Source organism: Podarcis melisellensis, assembly GCF_964234715.1.
Source record: "Podarcis melisellensis genome assembly, chromosome: 4".
Lineage (NCBI taxonomy): Eukaryota > Metazoa > Chordata > Lepidosauria > Squamata > Lacertidae > Podarcis > Podarcis melisellensis.
In genome coordinates, this window is record NC_138531.1 from 11696577 (window position 1) to 11715150 (window position 18574).

The following is an 18574-nucleotide window of genomic DNA, read 5'->3' on the forward strand; positions in this document are numbered from 1 at the left end:
GAAATAGTGGATTTGATGCGCATCATTTCTTTTTAAATCAAGGCTTGGCTGATATCAGTATGTGGACTGTTTTATTACCCTTTGTGCACTGCTGATATTTTAGTTCAACCTTTTGTGCTTCTTGGAAATATGATGCCTTACAAAAGCATTACCAAAATGATCTACTTTGAATTTCACTCACCAAAAATATAGGGCAAATGTGCTCCTTTCTAGGACAGCCGAGAACTAGGTGCATTCTGAACAAGCAGAGTATAGTAAACAATGTCACTCTTTGATTTGTATTTTTTTATTTTCACTAGAAAAGAAGGAAGTGAATGGTGCAAAGAACCCCAACAGACGTTTCATTAAATAAATTTATTTGTTAAAATAATTTAACTCCAAATACAACTGCTGAGTTTGCATTGAGTTCTATGTACAATTTGATTTATTTTGAAACATCATGATTTAAACAACTGACACCTTATAAAACTTGCTGCATTTTTTTCAGTTATCAGTTGTAACAGAGCTCAACAATCAACTGTTAAATATCTTTATTCAACTCTAGGAAATCCCAAATTGTCAATGGTTAAGCCTAGTTTTCAAAAACACACTGCAATCATTTCTGGAAACCTCAATCAAGAACTGACAGAGGAATAATGCACATTAGAATTCCTGCAGCTGCCAAATTTGCTTTGTCATGGAGTTTTGTAATTGCAGTCCAAGTGGTGCTTCAACATGCATCCCTCCACCCTAAGATGACAGTAGGCAGCATGTGTTACATAGAAAAGTAAATACCAGTACATTTTCCCACAGACATTAATGGCAATTTTAGAATTAGGAGTGTAGGTAAAAGGACTGTTCTATTGTTGGTCCTATTAGAAGAAAAAGTCCTGAAAAGCTGCTATGAATATTTGCTGGGGGTGGCGGGCGCGGGGGGGGGGGGGTAACCTTACCTAAAGAAACAAACAAACCACAAAACCTTTAGAACTAATGCTGGTTCGATTAACGTTTGCAAAGGGCAAAGGAGGAATTATTTTCCCCTTCTATTTTCAAAAGAAGTTACAACCATTTATATGACAATATAAACTTAAAAATGCCAGCTGCAGAAAAATACAAAGCTCTATAAGAAAAGCTAAAGAATAGTAGGTCTTTGGATTAAATTATAATATTTTAAGGCATGTTATACCCCCCCAAAAAATTACTACCATTGGAATCTGATTGGGATACAAAAATAAGCAGTCGTCCTTAACGAGCTACTCCCAATAGGTATAATGGCACTGATGCACGCCAGTGTGCCCCTAGTGCGCATTTATACATGAGGGAGTGCCACCACTGTGATATGTTTCAGGAAGTTACAGGGTCTATACTTGAAAAGTGTGACTAACCCAGTGGCAAGGGTCTAGGAATGCCAAGTGGTCTGGGTCAGAGGGGGGTGATAATCACCTGACTTAATTCTAAGCACAACTTCAGGGTCAGCCAGCGGCGGGGCGGGGATAAAATCTTGATGCAACGGAGACATGTCCAGGAGAAGCCCCTCACTGCAATAGGCTAGAAAGAGGGGAGGGAGAAAACAACACAGGAGCAATGGCACCTCTTGAATTGGCACTAGATAACTGGTGACACAAGACACCCATTTGACCTGTGACTCACTCTGCTGGCCTAAACACATGACATGGGGGCGAAATCCCATGTCAATGTAAGTAACTGCAGCTCTCCTGCCAATTTAAAGTATTTTAGCCAAGTCCATCCTTTGATGTCCCACTATAGTAGATTTCCCCAGCATGATGTCCTCCAGAAGTTTTGAACAACAACTCCCATTTTCTCTTACCACTGGCCAGACTGGCTGGGAATCATGGGATTTGTAGTCCAAAACATCTGGTGGGCACCAGGTTGGGCATTATAACCATGTAAGCAGAACCCAAGCAGCACACAGTATGCCTCTTTAGAATTACACATCACATAAAACTGTTACAATTTGTGGGAATACACAATGCTTTGTCTCTAAAAAACAGCAATAAGCATTATCAAGGAAGTACTTTTCTGTTCAAATCCACCACATTATGCAATGACTTCCACATTAAAAGCATGCCCATTATTATTTTTTTTACCAAAAATGCTATTTATGTCTTTCAGTCATCTTACTTATGTCACTGTTATGACTGCATAAACTACTTAGCATGCAAGACAGGACCCATGTTTGGAATAAGCAAAAAATGTAATCAATGTTTAGGTTATATCTGTCCATCTCATTTATTTCAATGGTAAAGCTGGTCATTTTCCTAAGAGACAAAGCAATTCCTTCTGAAACCTTTAAGGGACCGTGAACTCATGACAATTCCCCTCTCCGCATGCAAGCTATCAATGCGATATGCATTAAGTGTCACAACTCCGTAGGCAGTGCAAGCTGCTTGGGAAGGAGCTACATTTTTCGAGTGGGACCTCATGTTTAGCATTACACTCTTTGCGTTTTTGATTTAAAGAAAAAACCATGCAAGGACTAAGGCAATAGTGGCCTATAATCATCCATCATTTTTCTTAAACTGTTAGAAAGTGAACTAAACTAAACGTGTTCCGCAGTGTCAGAAATAAAGTGGCCCAGTGTTGCCAATATTTCTTTTTTAAAAATGCTTCTGAATTCAGTTTCTTTAGACACACTTTAGATTGCAGGTTGTTTTTCTGCTGATGGAGGCAAACACCTCAGAACTCAAGTTCATTACAGCATTTGTAAAAAGTCACACACTCACCCACCGACACGCACACAAGACACATACAGGCCTCTCCACTCGTCTACACAAGAAACTACACAGCTACTCCACAAGACTGCAAAACCAAACTGTGGGGTGGTATTTGGACCACAGGCTTAGTGATATTGCATTTTAAAGGCCAAAATCATCCGTAAAGGTCCAGCTCAACATGATCACTCCAGCATTTCAAACTTAGACATTCTGATTGGAAACTTCCTTGATTGTAAAACATCAGAATAGATATAACTGGTGCTGTTAAGTCATGCAAATTATAAGTATTCCACTGCTATGAAAATTAAGACCAGAGGCTGAGCACCATTTCAAAACAATGTTTCACTCACTATTTGTCACGGCAATAACCAGGGCGACAGGATCACTGTATGGCAGCACCGGACTAGCATGTTAGGCAACTGAAGACAAGAACCTTCTCCTTGCTCATCTATGGAATTACAACATTGTGTATTCAACTTCTGACTCTAAGTAACTTGCACAGTTAATTCAATTAACCAGTTGCCAATAGTAAAGCTATAAAATAGCAAATTTGAATTCCATAGGTATCACATCAAAGACATAGCCCTTAAAGGCAAGAAATAAACTGGTATCCTTAAACTTAAAAATGCAGGATGCTCAGACAGTCCCCATGAGGTTTCTGCAAAAGGAACATCTGGATACAACATGGCTTCATTTTCCTTACAAGGTGGTACTTGTTAATGTGCTAAAATTTCCTTGTTAGTAAGGCTAAGCAAATTTTTACCCCCATCACAGTTGCTTCTTCCTGTTTCAGTAAAGAGATGAAGACATTTCCCACTTTGTAAACACAGGGTTGTTTGGTTTCTTGACTGAACAGCATCCAAAGCAATCCACCATTTCTGAATACCAATGCAGAATATTTAACACATTCCAGTGTCCCACTATTCTCTTCACAAGCCGTTGATTTTTCAGAGCTCCTCTCTTTACTTTCAAGTACAGGTGGAATATTTTCCTTTTCGCATGATGGGATAATAGAAAAGAATCAAATTTAAAGGGGGTGGGGTGGGGACCAACTACATCAACTTGCCAATAATCCTACTAACGCTTGTGTCAAAGATGGAATTAGCATATTTGACTGAGTAAACTTGGCCACAAGTGACAAGTCCTGAAATTCAATATGCAGACACATACACTTTGTTAACCTGTATTTATCAGTGGAGAATATGTAGAGTGCAAAGTGTCTTTGCTGGTGCTCTCCCATTCACCATCAACAACAACTTAAAGCAGCAGCTGTTGTCTGACAAAGCCAACATACACTGTTTGTGCTCACCCTGTAAATCTGTTGGCTGTGTCACAGATCTGCAGGTGCAGGAGATGTGCTGCAGGCAAGTGAACCGTAGAAGCTTATCCCAAATTCTTTCACTAAACTGATCAACTTCAATGTTCCGCTTGCAGTTAATGCTGCCACTCCACTTTGGATTTATCCCCCGAGACCCAATTTTAAACCACGAAGCGAAGTAGTCAGTTGTATCATCTTACCAAAAATACAGCAAATCAGGTCCAATTCCATCATTTGGAATACTATTGTATATTACATGCAGAACAGCATGGATCATCTTTATCTGGCTGAGAGGCATAGTTCATCTGTCTGACAATCTCTGCAAAGAGTTCATCCACCATTGTTTTACTTTTGGCAGAAGTCTCCATAAAAGGACAGCCCCATTCTTCAGCCAGGGCTCTGCCTTCATTTGACGAAACTTCCCTCTCACTCTCCAGGTCCACTTTATTTCCAACCAGGATTACAGGCACCTTCTCATACCTGCAATTAGATACAAAAACAAGGTTGAAGCCCTTTGCAATCTTAAGGAAAACAATAATGCCTAATACAGTATACTGATACAGAATCTTGGATTTGAAAAACAGTACAATGAAGAGTTGGCAATGTGGCTCATTTTGGGGATCTTTAGCCCAGTTTTCTAGCTACTTTCAGCGTTGCTTCACATGATGTTTCAAAATGAAGAACAGAATGTTCACCAGTATATAACCACCTACTGAAATGTTAGTACTTTCCCACAACATGTTTATCTCTAAAGAGCTTCAATAAGGCGGGGGGTGGGGGAGAGAGGGAGAGGGAGAGGGAGAGGGAGAGGGAGGGAGAGAGAAAGAGAGAGAGAGAGGGAGAGGGAGGGGGGGGAGAGAGAGAGAGAGAGAGAGAGAGAGAGAGAGAGAGAGAGAGAGAGAGAGAGAGAGGGAGGATAGCTTGGTTCACATGAGCAAAGTGGTTTGGCCCTTTCTGCCCACGCTTTTCTCTATTCCTCCTTGCACCTACTCTCTTGCCTGTTTTCACACACTAGCAACACATCCGGTGGAATTCTATCTCTTATATTTTAGCTGCCCAATCAGAATTAATTTCAGGAACCCCAAAGTTGTATGGAAAAAATATGACTTTCAAGCCGCCTGGCCTCCAAATGGCAACTAGGCATTCTGCTTTGCTAACTGTAACCATGGTTTAAGGAGCCATTTGGTGCCTAGCTTATGTATCTGAGCTTCTAACACTGGTAATGTTGTCACTGCACCAACAAATCACCTGTCAGAAACTGGTGAGATCCAGGGTTTGTTCCCACCCCCAATATGTGCACATATTATTTTAAACTGGAAATCTTTGAAGTGGGTAGAGAAAAGAGGCCATTCCATGTGTCTTCCAGAATAAAGATACAGTGTGCTGAAATGTACCAAAGTGCATGGTGTTCTTGCAGCATTTCAGAAAGCAGAAGTGTTGGGAGACATTTTACATCTGTAGTCATCTATGATTCATGCTTCACTAAATATCCTTATTTTAAAGTAATGCTGCAATGCAGAAATCAATAGAGCCATGGCAAAAGAAGCTGTAACACGAACTTCCTTCTAGCAACACAGTTGTATACAAAGGTTACATGTTTCCACCACAAATGTTGGCATTTTTTTCATAATGTACACAAAACACATGCAATTCGGGGAAATAATAAAACCAGGCTTTTTTATGGGCGCCTAAGCCTTGCATGCTCACACTTGTTTGGGATTTGCACATGTTCAACATGCAGTGGCAAGCGAGTTGCTCATGGAGGGGAGAGGTTGTGCTGTATTTTAAAGAAAGGCCGGTTAACCCTGAAGTACAACCACTTTAGTGGAACAATGGGTCAGTGTGTCTTGCTGTTAACCAGAAGGTTGGTGGTTCAAGGGAACCCGGGGACGGCTGCGGGTGGGATTCCTGCATGCAGGGAGCTGGACTAGATAACCCCGGGGGTCCCTTTTGTGAAGATTGTGCGGATATAATATCACAGATAGAATTCTAAAGGAAGTGTTGTTAGTGCGTGAAAACAGGCAAGATTGAAGGATTCCCAGGCATGCACCTCCAGATGGTGGAGACATCCAGATGGTGGAGAAATTTTGAACACTGGTTTGTAACATCACCTAAAAACCATCATGTACTGCAAAGTGCATAAGGAGGAACAAGCTGCCGTGAACCTTGTGTTCACTGCTTCCCATGCAGTCAAATTCAGAAGTTTCCATTTATACTTAATCGCAACTTGCTGTGTCATCTAGACTCAGAAATGCAATTCACATTTTAACAATGGTTACTTTAAATAAGCCAGTTTCGGTAACCATGGTTTAAAAGTTGGCTTGTTTGAAACTAATCATAATTAACATTAACCACACTGGCTTGGTCGGCACACAACACTAAACCATGATGTGTTAAACTACGGCTGATTAAACTACCGTTTAGTGTTATGTGTGAGCCCAGCACAGCAGTTTAATGATAGTTTACCTATCGTTAAAGGTTGCTCATTAATCAAGGTTTATAGTTGGTATATACCTTAGTTAACATTAACCATAGCTTAAGAATTATGTGTGAATCTGGGCCACCTTCTTAACTATGGTTAAAGAGCAGTCACTGCCCAAAAGCAACAGAGCCACCAGTGAAGAGTATCAAGAATGTCAAACAGCTCTCAAAGCTTGGCTGCTCCCACTAGTGCTTTTAACAATTCTGTGACGCAATAAACAAAGGTTTAAGTGATAACTTGCCAGACACCTCAGTGTTAACCATGATTTGCCACTAAATCTGGTTTAGGACTGTGTGAACCAAGCCAATGCCACTCTGGATGGTAAGATATAAAATATGTTTGACTGTACACCACACAACTCTTTTTAGAACATCCTCCAAATACGAAGCATTTCTTAAGCATCACCAGCTTTCTTTGAATCTCTATGTTACATTGGATAGTTACACATAGTAAAGAATGCTCTGACCCTTTTATGCACAGAGGCTTTCACCAGAGAGGAGAACTAACAGATACTGAATTAAAGTCTACTGATTCTAACGCAATCTCTCATCTTCAGTGAAAAGCAGGGTATTATGATTGCCATCCCTCGCCCCAATATTTAAATATTGTGCTGTAGCATGAGGGCTGAGCAGAGCATGTTTAAACCACAATATTTGCTGCCTATGCATGCAAACCCAACTTAGTAATGACAGTTAGAACATTTGAAGACTGCCAATCAGCTATGTACTCTAAAAGAATTACTAGTCTTATTTTTATCAAGAGCTAAACATAAAATTCTGACAACAGCACAGATGTTGATTGATAAGACTTTTCTTTAAAAACAACAACACATTTCATTGAAGAATGATTTGCTGTTAAGTCTTATGTCAAAATCTCTCAGGGATAGAAAGACATAGCATTTCCTTTAAACCTTGAATTTCCCATGAATATCTGAGCTTCAATAATCCACTATAAAATCTCTTGATGAGTGAACATGGAGGGTGGGACTACTGGATATTCAACTTCCCTCTTAAATATCTGATCTTATATCATCTTTGAAGTTCTGGAGTGGGACACCTGCCAGAACTCTTACGGCAGCCTGAGAATGTTCCTGAATAAGGCTCTGTGCATGTACATGACCCATGTGTTTGACTGCACAGGTACCACAAAGAAGAAGCACATTTCCCAAGAAGTTTTTGGAGGGGTTTGAAGGCCTGGAGAAGGAATGGAGGTCCTCAGCAATCGTAGACCATGTGCAGGATTTCACATGCAGCACTCTGGATTCTACCCTATAGTGGGGACAATAAAGAGTTTATCCAGACGGGCAACCCTCCGGCACTCCAACTCAAGAAGTGTGAGAAGCACGGAGCTAGAACCTAAACATCCAGAGCACTAGTTGTTTCCAGAAAAGACATTATTTTGCAAAAGAATTACATCATCCTCTGAAAAAACACCACATACAAAATGCCAGCAAACTATCACAAATCAACTGAACAGTGGCTCAAAATCCAGCACATTGCACTAACATCCGCCTCTGAAAATGTCTCTCGTAGAAGACAGGCAGAGGGTTCATTTGATAAAAATCAAATGGCTGAAGGAGAAAAAACAATTCTGAATTGATGCACGTTCGTTTTTTATTTTTAAATTTCTATTATAGGAAGACCTCAGTACAAACACCACTGCTGCTGTCTTAAATATTTCTTGGGAAAACAGCATCAAGGGGAAGGAAATGCTTTGGATTCCATCCACGGAATACCATAGCCCACAAGATATATAGGCTGCATTAACAGAAACTCTGGATCACCTTCCTAGGCAGCATAAAAGCTCTGTTCATTTGTAGGTCAGCTTGCTGTGATGATGCCAATTAGTGTGCACTTTTGTTTACAAAATATCCTGAATACAAATGGGAAATGTGGTTTAAATTTACCCCCTCCTGCACACACCCATTCATAAAACAAACCATTTCCCCACCTCTGATCAGGTCGAAAAATTCTTTTCACAATCCTCCTTATCCTTCTCTGATGTATCTTACATCTTAGGCTGTGGAACAGGAATGTTTTTCTAGTGCACATCAAACATCTTTCTCAATTTATGCCTTGGTTCCCTGAGCAGTTTCTGGTACATAAAAGACAGAGAGGCCACAACTGGAAAATATTGCTTGGGCATAATAAAGTTTCTAGAATCTTCTCTACAATCAGCACGTGGAAGTCTACTTTTAAACAAACACCGAGATTTCCCAAAGAAACACATATTTTATTTCACCTAAGGAAGCCAAGAGGCCCAGATTTTGTATGGCACATAAATACATGTGCCAGAAGTAAAAAGCAAAATAGACAGATAATATTGTTATCCAGAGATGACATGCATTTTCATATCCCCATTAAATAAGGATGCAGAATTTTAGAATTTCAATGCTTTAACATAACTGGAGCAGAGCTTCTTGGCTGCCAAAGCAAATTTGGCTACCAGACATGTAATTTGTAGATATTTATTTGTTAAGAGTTCAACTATCACTTCCTGGAGGGATTGGCCTTAGAGTGAACTTTTATTTCAAATATAACACTGCTAGGAAAACATTTCAAATTCCTAGGACTTAGAAGCCAATATTTAGGAATCCAGGATTTTCCCATATACCAGGCAGCTCATATCTGAACCATATTATCTGCTCTTCTCTTCCTCCCTCACCATGCAATTACTCAGAACATCATAGAAGTGGAATGATCTCATCAAATTGCCCAAATCAAGTTATTTGGTATCTAAAATTCAAGGCTACCAACTATTTTGATTGTGTGTACAATGTACATTATCCACATAGCACCTATGCATACCAAGTGAAAGTGTCTTTCCATTAGGATGAACTGGAAGTAAGTTACATTTCAGATATAATTCAAAGTCTACTGCAGAAACTATTTTTTCCTTAAAACCAGTGCCTGGATTTCTACTGCAGTAATTATTTTTTCCAGAAGTGCAGATGCCTTTGGGTTCTATTAATATAGAAAGAAAATTCCAGTTTTAAATGTTCCTATTTGCAATTATTGTACTAATTCTGACCGTGAATAAAATCCATTGATTCACTCCCTGTTCAAAGTCTAGACATGGAGATTTCAGAGTGTGTAGAAGCAAAAACATGGATTTGTTGCCCCATATATTTCAATTCCAAGAAAACATTATGGTCATACAAAAAGCAACCTTTCAAATGTGATAATCCTGACCAAAGAATAGATCAGACCAAAATCTACATTTTAACTACAATGATTTATGTGTATCAGTTAATGCTCCCAATCCTAACTCTTGAAAGGTGCATGACTGCCACTTCTGCACAAACAACTTTTAAAGTGATCTTGGGAATACAGTGGTACCTCGGGTTACAAATGCTTCAGGTTACATACGCTTCAGGTTACAGACTCCGCTAACCCAGAAATAGTACCTTGGGTTAAGAACTTTGCTTCAGGAGAAAAACAGAAATCGTGCTCCGGCGGCACGGCGGCAGCAGGAGGCCCCATTAGCTAAAGTGGTCTTCAGGTTAAGAACAGTTTCAGGTTAAGTACGGACCTCCGCAATGAATTAAGTACTTAACCCGAGTTACCACTGTAGATACAAGAAGAAGAGTCAGCTGGCTGATCTAGGTATACAAACCTTTTCCAAGGATAAAACAACACATAGGATTCAATGGAAATCTAGGATGCTCTACAACAGGCATAGCAAACTCCGCCCTCCCGATGTTTAGAGACTACAATTCCCATCATCCCTGACCACTGGTCCTGTTAGCTAGGGATGGTGGGAGTTGTAGTCCCAAAACATCTGGAGGGCCAAGTTTTCCCCATGCCTGCTCTATAACCACCATATTATGTGATTAAGCAATGCCACTGCAAGCTTTTAATGCAGTAGTTCCTACTGTGGATGCGCTGTTTTTCAAAGCCAAGCCATGGACCCTCTACCTTTGAAAATTTAGGTATCTCTATGGTAGTTTTGGTTATGTGAATGGTGCCATGGACCCCCAAGTGGGAACCGTTGTTCTAATGCATAAGCTAGCCTTCCCAAACCTGGCTCTATCTAGATACTTTGGACTGTCCCAGCCCACACAGCACTAAATCAGGCATAAGGAAGGAAAGCTGTCATTTAGTTGCAACTTCTTACTATTCTCCTAACTGTTCACCATTTTTGTTGCTTCGCATTATACAAATCTAGATGGCGTAGGTATATAAAATTATTCCTGATGTGGAGAAAGTGGTTAGGGAGAGATGTTTTTCCACCTCTCAGAAATACTGGAACCTTGGTTTCTCCAACAAAGATGAATGGTGGGAAATTCCAGACAGGCAAAAAAGGTGCTAGTTCACAGAACACATAATTAAAATTTAAGAATCCATTGTCAAATTATGGGGTGGTGTCCATCAACGCAGATATCTCTAAAATGGAATTAGGCAGGGAAGTTTTTTAAAATAGTTGATGTTTTATTTTTAAAAAAAATATTTTGTTGGGAGCAGCCTAGAGTGGCTGGGACAACACAAATGGACAGCACATAAATAATAAAATTGTTGTTGTTGTTGTACTATTAATATTCTTATTACTGCTATAGGTTACCTCCAAGACCAGAAGCAGCATGACTCTAAACACCAGTGCCCAAGGAACATCTGCAGGAGTAACTTATTGCCCTCATATTATATTTGTGGACTTAGTGACATTTGACTGATCCTTGTGAGAAATGGGTACATTAGTTAGGTCTTGGGTCTGATCCAGAATACATATACTTACACTGTAGGAAGTCCCTTTTGTCCCACCCTACCCCATATATAAAATGGAATTACAGAGCGTCTCAGAATTCTGATGACATCTTTGGCGCTACAACAATGTATTTACTTATTCTCCAGAAAAATATTTCAGGATATAATGTTTTCCCATACTCAATCTTTCCCAAACACCTCATTACAAAGAGGATTTTAATCTGCTGTGCCAAAAAGCCATATAGTGTTCGGAACACCTCTCAACGAACCACAAAAATGCTTTCTAGGAAAGTGCAAGCCTTAAGGGGGGAAATCTTATTCCGATAACTGTACCAACATTTTAAAACTCAGTTTCACTGCAAATGCTGTTCTAGCATGCAAGTGATGTGTCAAACTCTACCTAGTAATTATAAATGATATCTGCTCCTTCTCCTACAAAACATTTCTTAATCTGTGCTTCTGTAAGCAGAGTACTTTTTGAAGTAGTCACCTGCTGTTTTATTCTGTTTTTTTAACCCCACAATTTAGAAAGGGTTAACAGTTGAGCCAGGTTCTCTTAAGGTAGAATTCTTTAGAAACCTCTCCTCTTAATCTCCTTATGTGCAAGTACTGTACTGGCAAAAAACTGTTGACTCGCCTTTTCATTATGATTTCCATTTATTTGTTAGAATCAACAATATCCATGTTGTTAAAACTGAGAATTATTATTTCTGTCATGACAGACATTGAAAAATGATTTGAAAATAAAAAATAGAATTTTCAGGTACTTAGAATGTACATTTCTTTTTAAAATCTGTAGTTGATGGGGAAGAATAAATTATCCATAATGAGAAAATATTTTGCAAAGAATTCAAGGAAATTTTTAATTAACCAAAATTTGTTTAAACCAAGTTTCCTATTTCATTGGGAAAGTTAGAGTTAGGACTGGATCAAAGTTTAAGTGTACACAATAGGACTGGCAGAAGCTGCTTTCTGTGTCCCTCTCCTTCCCACAGCAGTTGACCCTGCAAAATGCTTTCCTGAAAATGAGGGAACCTGCCAAATAGGGTGATCTGTTGTGAAGGACTGACAGCTTGCCTGAAAACTGGACGGTTACTGTAGGGAGGAAGGGACAAGAATTCAGTTTCAAAAAGTCCCCGAATGCACTTTGGATCCAGCCTGGTGTTCCTAATGAAACCCATCAGAACGAAGTTCAACTTAGTTTGGTCCCAACCCAACATCATTATCTCTAACTTCTGAACCTTTCGACATTTAAAATAAAGATATGGTGGAGGTTTCAGACAATAACTGGGCCAAACATAGGCTGAACATTGAATGTATTCTGGAAGCTACTAGGGCTCTTTCTTTTTTTAAAAAAATGTTGAAATGACAGTAGGACCACAAATGAATTAGCTTAGGTGCTTTTGCCCCAGCAAGTCTCCAGCTGCAGGGGGGGGGAATGAATAGTGAAATCTTCAAAACATCACAATTAGCAGCACTTTCTCCAGTCTGTAGAAGGGGAGTATATTAGTGTCCTAACCACTTACCGGATCACGCTGCAACATGAAAATACATCACATGTATATTCTTATCTAATATCATAGATTCATAGAATCGTGGAGTTGGAAGGGGTGATCTAGTGAAATTCCAAGCAGTGCAGGAATCTTTTTGCCCAACACAGGGCTCAAACACACAACCCTGAGATAAAGAGTCTCATACTCTAAGTTATCCCTAGTCAGCTCAAAATCTTAACAATGCCTGCAACCTTGGCATTCTTATGATCTGAGCTATCCAGGCTAAATTTTCTGCCCTAAATTTGTTGTTGTGCTTTTTCCTTTAAAAGATTCCTGCCCATGTTACTGTCGCTTGCTATCTTCGGCTTCAGAACTAAGCATTCTCAATTATAGACTACGGGGTGGATATCTTGCCAAGAAAGGCGGAGGTACTACAATACTACATCTGTAGTTTTAGCAGGACATGATACAGGTTCAGCAGATGTCTACTTTTTGCTACAATTGGTATCGAAGGTGATATTTCAAAGACTGGCAATCTTTTTGCAAGTTTTGTGAAAGACAAGGCACAAAGCTTTGGAGATTTAGTTGCACAAGAACCAACATTTATGACTCTCTTCAGGTTGCAGGATATGGACTGAGTGTACATAACTTGAACTTTCTCCTCTAGCTATACGGTTACGTAATTTTTCACTCTGTGAAAATTACGTAGTGTTTCCAAAACACTAATATCATGGTCACTGGGATGGAAACACATGGTAAAATAGTCTCATGATCATTTCATAACATGCCTGGAAACAAAAACACCGAACACTTCTCAATCCACATCTTAACACAGAATAATGATTACTTGAATTAGCCTGAAATCAGCACTGAGATTTACAGCAAAGTCCATTCTGTGGTTCATTCTATTACAGAAGTTTGAGCATGATTACTGCTAAAAGATGTGTAGACTGACATGGATGCTGCAGAAGACATTCCACATATGATCTCTGTATCTGCCAAATTGCACGGAAAGTCTCCAAGCCAGCAGGAAGAACACCACCCCCAAGGAAGCATGCAAACTGGCAGGTCCAGATAGGAACCCCATTATTCTTGTTATGACATCTGTGAGGAAGTAATGGAGGGCAGCTAGAGTTGGTGAAAAACAAAGCACTGTGTAACTAGTAGAGCTCACTTTATTGACACACGTTGTTCTGTTGTGATGCAACCTGTGTTTCAAAATTTCAAGTAGTGTAATAAGACAATCCAAAAAATAGCAAGTTCTATACACTTTTCCAAGGACCTGGAAAGTGTCACAACCTGTTTGTAATTGCCTTGCCTGGTGCACAGACAGTGGGCTTTTTCAGTTCTACTAACAAGAACCTTTGACTAGTCTCACTGGAGTTCTTAAGTTGATATTGCTTGAAAATATCCACCCTATTTGGGGAATGGGGCATATGAGCATATATGGGAGCTGCAATAGCAATCAGTCATCTGGATTCTGACACTGTCTCATATACTATGATTGGTTAGTTTTGAGGATGACAGATCCTGTCAAGTTTTGAGACTTGATGCTAATTCATATTTTAAAAATAGCATATAATCTAAGTTAAAAAATAGCCACAGAATTTCCTCAAAAGATTTCAGTCAAATTCCACAGATTGATGGCTTTCTGTTCTCTACTGGAACTGTGGAAATGTCAAAAAAACCCACAGATCATGTACCTTTACAATGTTTATCAGATATACGTGGACAAAAATACAGAATGAAAAGGAACCAGGTATCACACATGCAGGACAGCATAGCATTTTAACCAGAAGCATAAATGGCTTAAGCTTCCTTAGTCGGAAACCACTGCTCATCCCAAGGTCAGTAGTATTTTGTAGAAAACAGAAGAAAACACACAAAGAAAAATCAGTAACTATATTGGTATTTCAGTGTAAATACAGAAAGCCTATGATTAAATTTATTTGTAAGAACAGTGGTACAGATTAGCTCTGTAATTCCCAGGTGGTGGGCCCATTACTAGACCACACACAGTTGGAGGTGGTGGTGCTTATTCCAGCAGAACCAGGAAGTGAGTTCAGAAGATGGCAAAAGATGTTCTGCATGGTGCATAGCCTGGTAACGTACAGGCTACATTGGTAGGTATTTGGTCATCATTTCCCTGCACACTTCCCTAACAACAGAGGGATAATCTTTTCCCCACAGTGAACTGTTTGTTCTTCCTTGTACTTGCTTTTATCTAGGTATCTAAAAATTGTTTCTAACCATGGGAAAAACAACAACAACTAACCCAGTTGTATGTCTTCTACTAGTGAATGTTGAAGTCAAAGCTTTAAGGAAAGATATATTCCATTTCTGGATCTGGGACAGGGGACAGAAGAGGCATTAATAAAATGTCACCAATTGGTCACATTAACAACGTAATGCAATAGCATCTTAATAAACTAAGAGAGCCCATCTATTCTGATTGGAACAGTTTGGCGGTTTGAAAAAAACTATGTCCATTGGTACTGCCACCAATGGAATTTCAATAATAGTAGAAAAATCACAGTTAACAACTATTGCTTACAATTCTATTTCCCTCAAGGAATAGATTCCACAACATATCCTGGGAGAGATTAATGAATTCCAGAGATAGCATCACCAGCAGAGCCATAGGACCAAAAAACCCCACAATTACGTAAAAATAAATACATTTACAGATGTGCCTTTAAAATGGTGTGTTTAGATTAGGAAGGAATTTTATACCGTGATATTTGTGGTTTTCCTCTTCTGCACTCCCAATCCTACAGCTGCTATGGGAGACATTATGCTGGACATGACAATCATATGCTTAAAGGCTATGGGTTAAAGTAGATTAGATATTGTGCCTAAAACTACTGTTGTTAATATAATAAATGCTATAACTTCTAGGGAAAAGGACCATGGTTTCCCAGCCCCCTGTACTTGTCTGTTCCTGCCCACTTTCAAATGAGGCAAATAACACTCTTTCTTGTGAGGAGGCTTGGATGGCAGGAAAACTCACCATGCTTAGGGTTTGGGAATATGCTCCTTTAAACCAGATGCAATTCTTTATATGGGGCCACTGCCTCCCCACTGTATGGCGCGCTCTTCACTTGAACAAGACAAGCTGTTTCATTCAATTTATTTCTTGCCCCAGAGGCATTTTGTCTGCTCAATTGTACCAGACTCTACTGAGTATGTGGATCATCTGCCTCCCCACTGTGCTCTTCTCCAGAGTTCAGAGTCTATGTGAAATCAGAATTGAGGATGCCCAGAGCAAGACCTTCTCTACAGTTGCACTACAGAATTTGCTCCCCAAGGAGGCCCACCAGGTACAACTCTTATATACATTCATAAGCTTGTCAACACCATTTTTAACGGCTGGGCTTTTGGTAAACTGCAAGGCCTGTACCTTTTTATTTTACTGCCAAGATATGGTTTGCATTCGGTTACTAAGTTTCAAACTTTGAAGTTATTGAAGTATTTTATTGCTTTTTAACAGTTATCTTTCTTGTTCATTTTGAACCACACTGGGCATAGTACAGTACTGTGAAATAGCAGCAAAGAGGCTTAAGAGGGTAATCTTTCAGTATTTAGACATGAGCAGATTCTATCATAATGCAAGAGGTTGGACCTTCAAAACCTTTTCAGCACTTAACGTTTTAGGGCTGATTTTAAAGCAGATTAAAGGCATCCATCTAGACGTGCAGACACTGAAATAAGCTGATGCTGACAGGCACATCAATTATCATTTAAAAATTCTGCAGTCTTAATACTAATAATTATCAGGAATTTTTGAAGAGATGCAGCTTCTGGAAATATATTTTTCATGCTGATTAGGATGTCAAAGATCTTGCCTGAATCGCTTCAGTATGAAGAGTCAAAGAGTAAAGCTTTTCTCTAATGCCATCTAATTAAACCTTGCAAAAAAAAAACCTAAATTAACAACCAGAGAATCAAGGAAATACCCCAATTTGATCCAGCTGGATGGAACACCTCATCAGGACATTGGCTCCAATATTACAAGGAAAGATAGTGTTTACAATGGGTAAAATTATTTTTAGTGCTTTTAGGCAGAGTTAAGTTGCTTTCAGAAGTAGAAAGTAAGAAATCCCAAACCACTTGTCTGATGTATAGTTGGAGAGATGGGCATCTGTTATGCACATGTGAATAGGCAACAATACAGGCAGAGAGAATGCTTCTATAAAGCAGAAATCTAGGCAACAAGAACAGGATATAATAGGTGTACTTTATATTCAAGTTGATGTGTAGACACATGTACAAAAACATAGGAAAGAGGAAGGTGTATTAAGGAACATGCAAGGTAACCAGCATGGTTTATGAGTGCTGAAAGCCTAGATAAAGAAAGCTGGAGGTGAATATGCCAATGTTGCAGTCAGGACTTGCAGAAGTTGTGCAGGCTGTTGGGAGATGCAACACAGAGCTCCAGAAGTGGGTGGAATGAAGAACTGAAAGCTCTGTGCATGGGAACAGAATTAAAGATAGGCAAGGCAAGGGCACCGAGGACAGACAGATCTGGAAGTAAGACACCATGTGGATAAATATATATATATATATATATATATATATAATGTGGGTGAACAGGAATGACAAGATTTCTTACCAGGTTCCCACGGAAGGATGCAGTGTATGATACTAACTGGGCATGCAATTACATTCTGGCAGCACACAAAGGGCAGGAAATTGGTTGACATACTGAGCAGGGGATGCAGGTTTGGGTGTTAAGAGGTAGGCAAGTCTCCCTGCAGGATCTAGAGAGCGCTACCTGCAGGCAGGGAGGGGGTGAAGCTGAACCAGTCAGGATGTGTGGGATTGGTCTGAGGGATGGTAGGGTTTTGGGGTTTTTTGCCAGGGCAGGTAGGTTTTGACACCTTAAGCGAGGGGCAGAAGGGCCCATCTGGAGGAATAAGGCAGAAGGAAAGGGTGCTGGAAAAGGATCCTCAAGGATGGTAGAGAGCTCCCTGCAGAGCAGTTAAGAGGAGGAGGAGGAGAACTGCTGGGCAACAGGCAAAGAGGGCTAGGTGGGAGCAAGGCAGAGGAAACAGGGAAACGCAGAGGAGGCAGGAAAACGGGGATTTGGGTGAGGTTTTTTGGGGGGGGAGAAGCGAGGGGTCTCTCCTAGCCAAGGCGGGGTCTCCCCCACCCCCCCACCGCCCCCATCCTCACCTCTTGACGCGGATGATCTGGTCTCGCATGGGGCGGATGTCCTGGAAGCTCTGCTGGTTGACGAGGCTGTAGACCAGGATGAAGCCCTGCCCGTTCTTGATGTACAGGTCCCGCATGGAGGCGAACTGCTCGGTGCCGGCCGTGTCCAGGATCTCCAGCACGGAGGGCGAGGCGTCCACCTCGATCTCCTTGCGGTAGAAGTCCTCGATGGTGGGGTCGTACTTCTCGATGAAGGTGCCGGTGACGAACTGCACGGTCAGCGCCGACTTCCCCACCCCGCCCGAGCCCAGAACCACCACCTTGTACTCGCGCATCCTCTTCCCGGGCCGAACCGCCTCGCCCACCGGACGCCTCAGACGCCGCCGCCTCTTCCTCGGGCGCTCACCCGCCCGCCGCCGCCACCGCCGCCGCCACCTCCGGCGCCGCCATGGCTGTGAGGGAGCGCGAAGGGAGGAGGCGGGTGGGCCGCTCCCGCAGCCGCCCCTGAGCGGCGCTACCGGTCGCCGCGGCCGCCGCCTTCACGGGCCGCTGCTAATGCGGCGGCGGCGCTCCCGTTGCTGCTGTCGGCTGCCAGCCGCGGCGGACGCCCCGCCCCCTCATTCCTCGTAACCAGGGGAACCACCAACCGGGCAGCGCCGGGGCGCCGCGTCACGTGCACGGCAGCCGCCCGTCTCCGCCAATCGCCGCTTGCA

The 18574-nt window shown here is 41.1% G+C and overlaps 1 protein-coding gene across 1 annotated transcript; it reads right to left on the reverse strand.

Annotated features, from left to right (window-relative positions):
• Positions 1–339: 339 nt before the first annotated feature.
• RAP2A (RAP2A, member of RAS oncogene family) lies at positions 340–18260 on the reverse strand. The gene is made up of 2 exons (XM_081908706.1): positions 17883–18260; positions 340–4512 (listed from the first exon to the last, which is right to left on the reverse strand). Exons 1-2 carry the CDS (start codon positions 18194–18196, stop codon positions 4275–4277), a joined length of 552 nt encoding a protein of 183 aa, XP_081764832.1. The 5' UTR covers positions 18197–18260; the 3' UTR covers positions 340–4274.
• Positions 18261–18574: the final 314 nt, after the last annotated feature.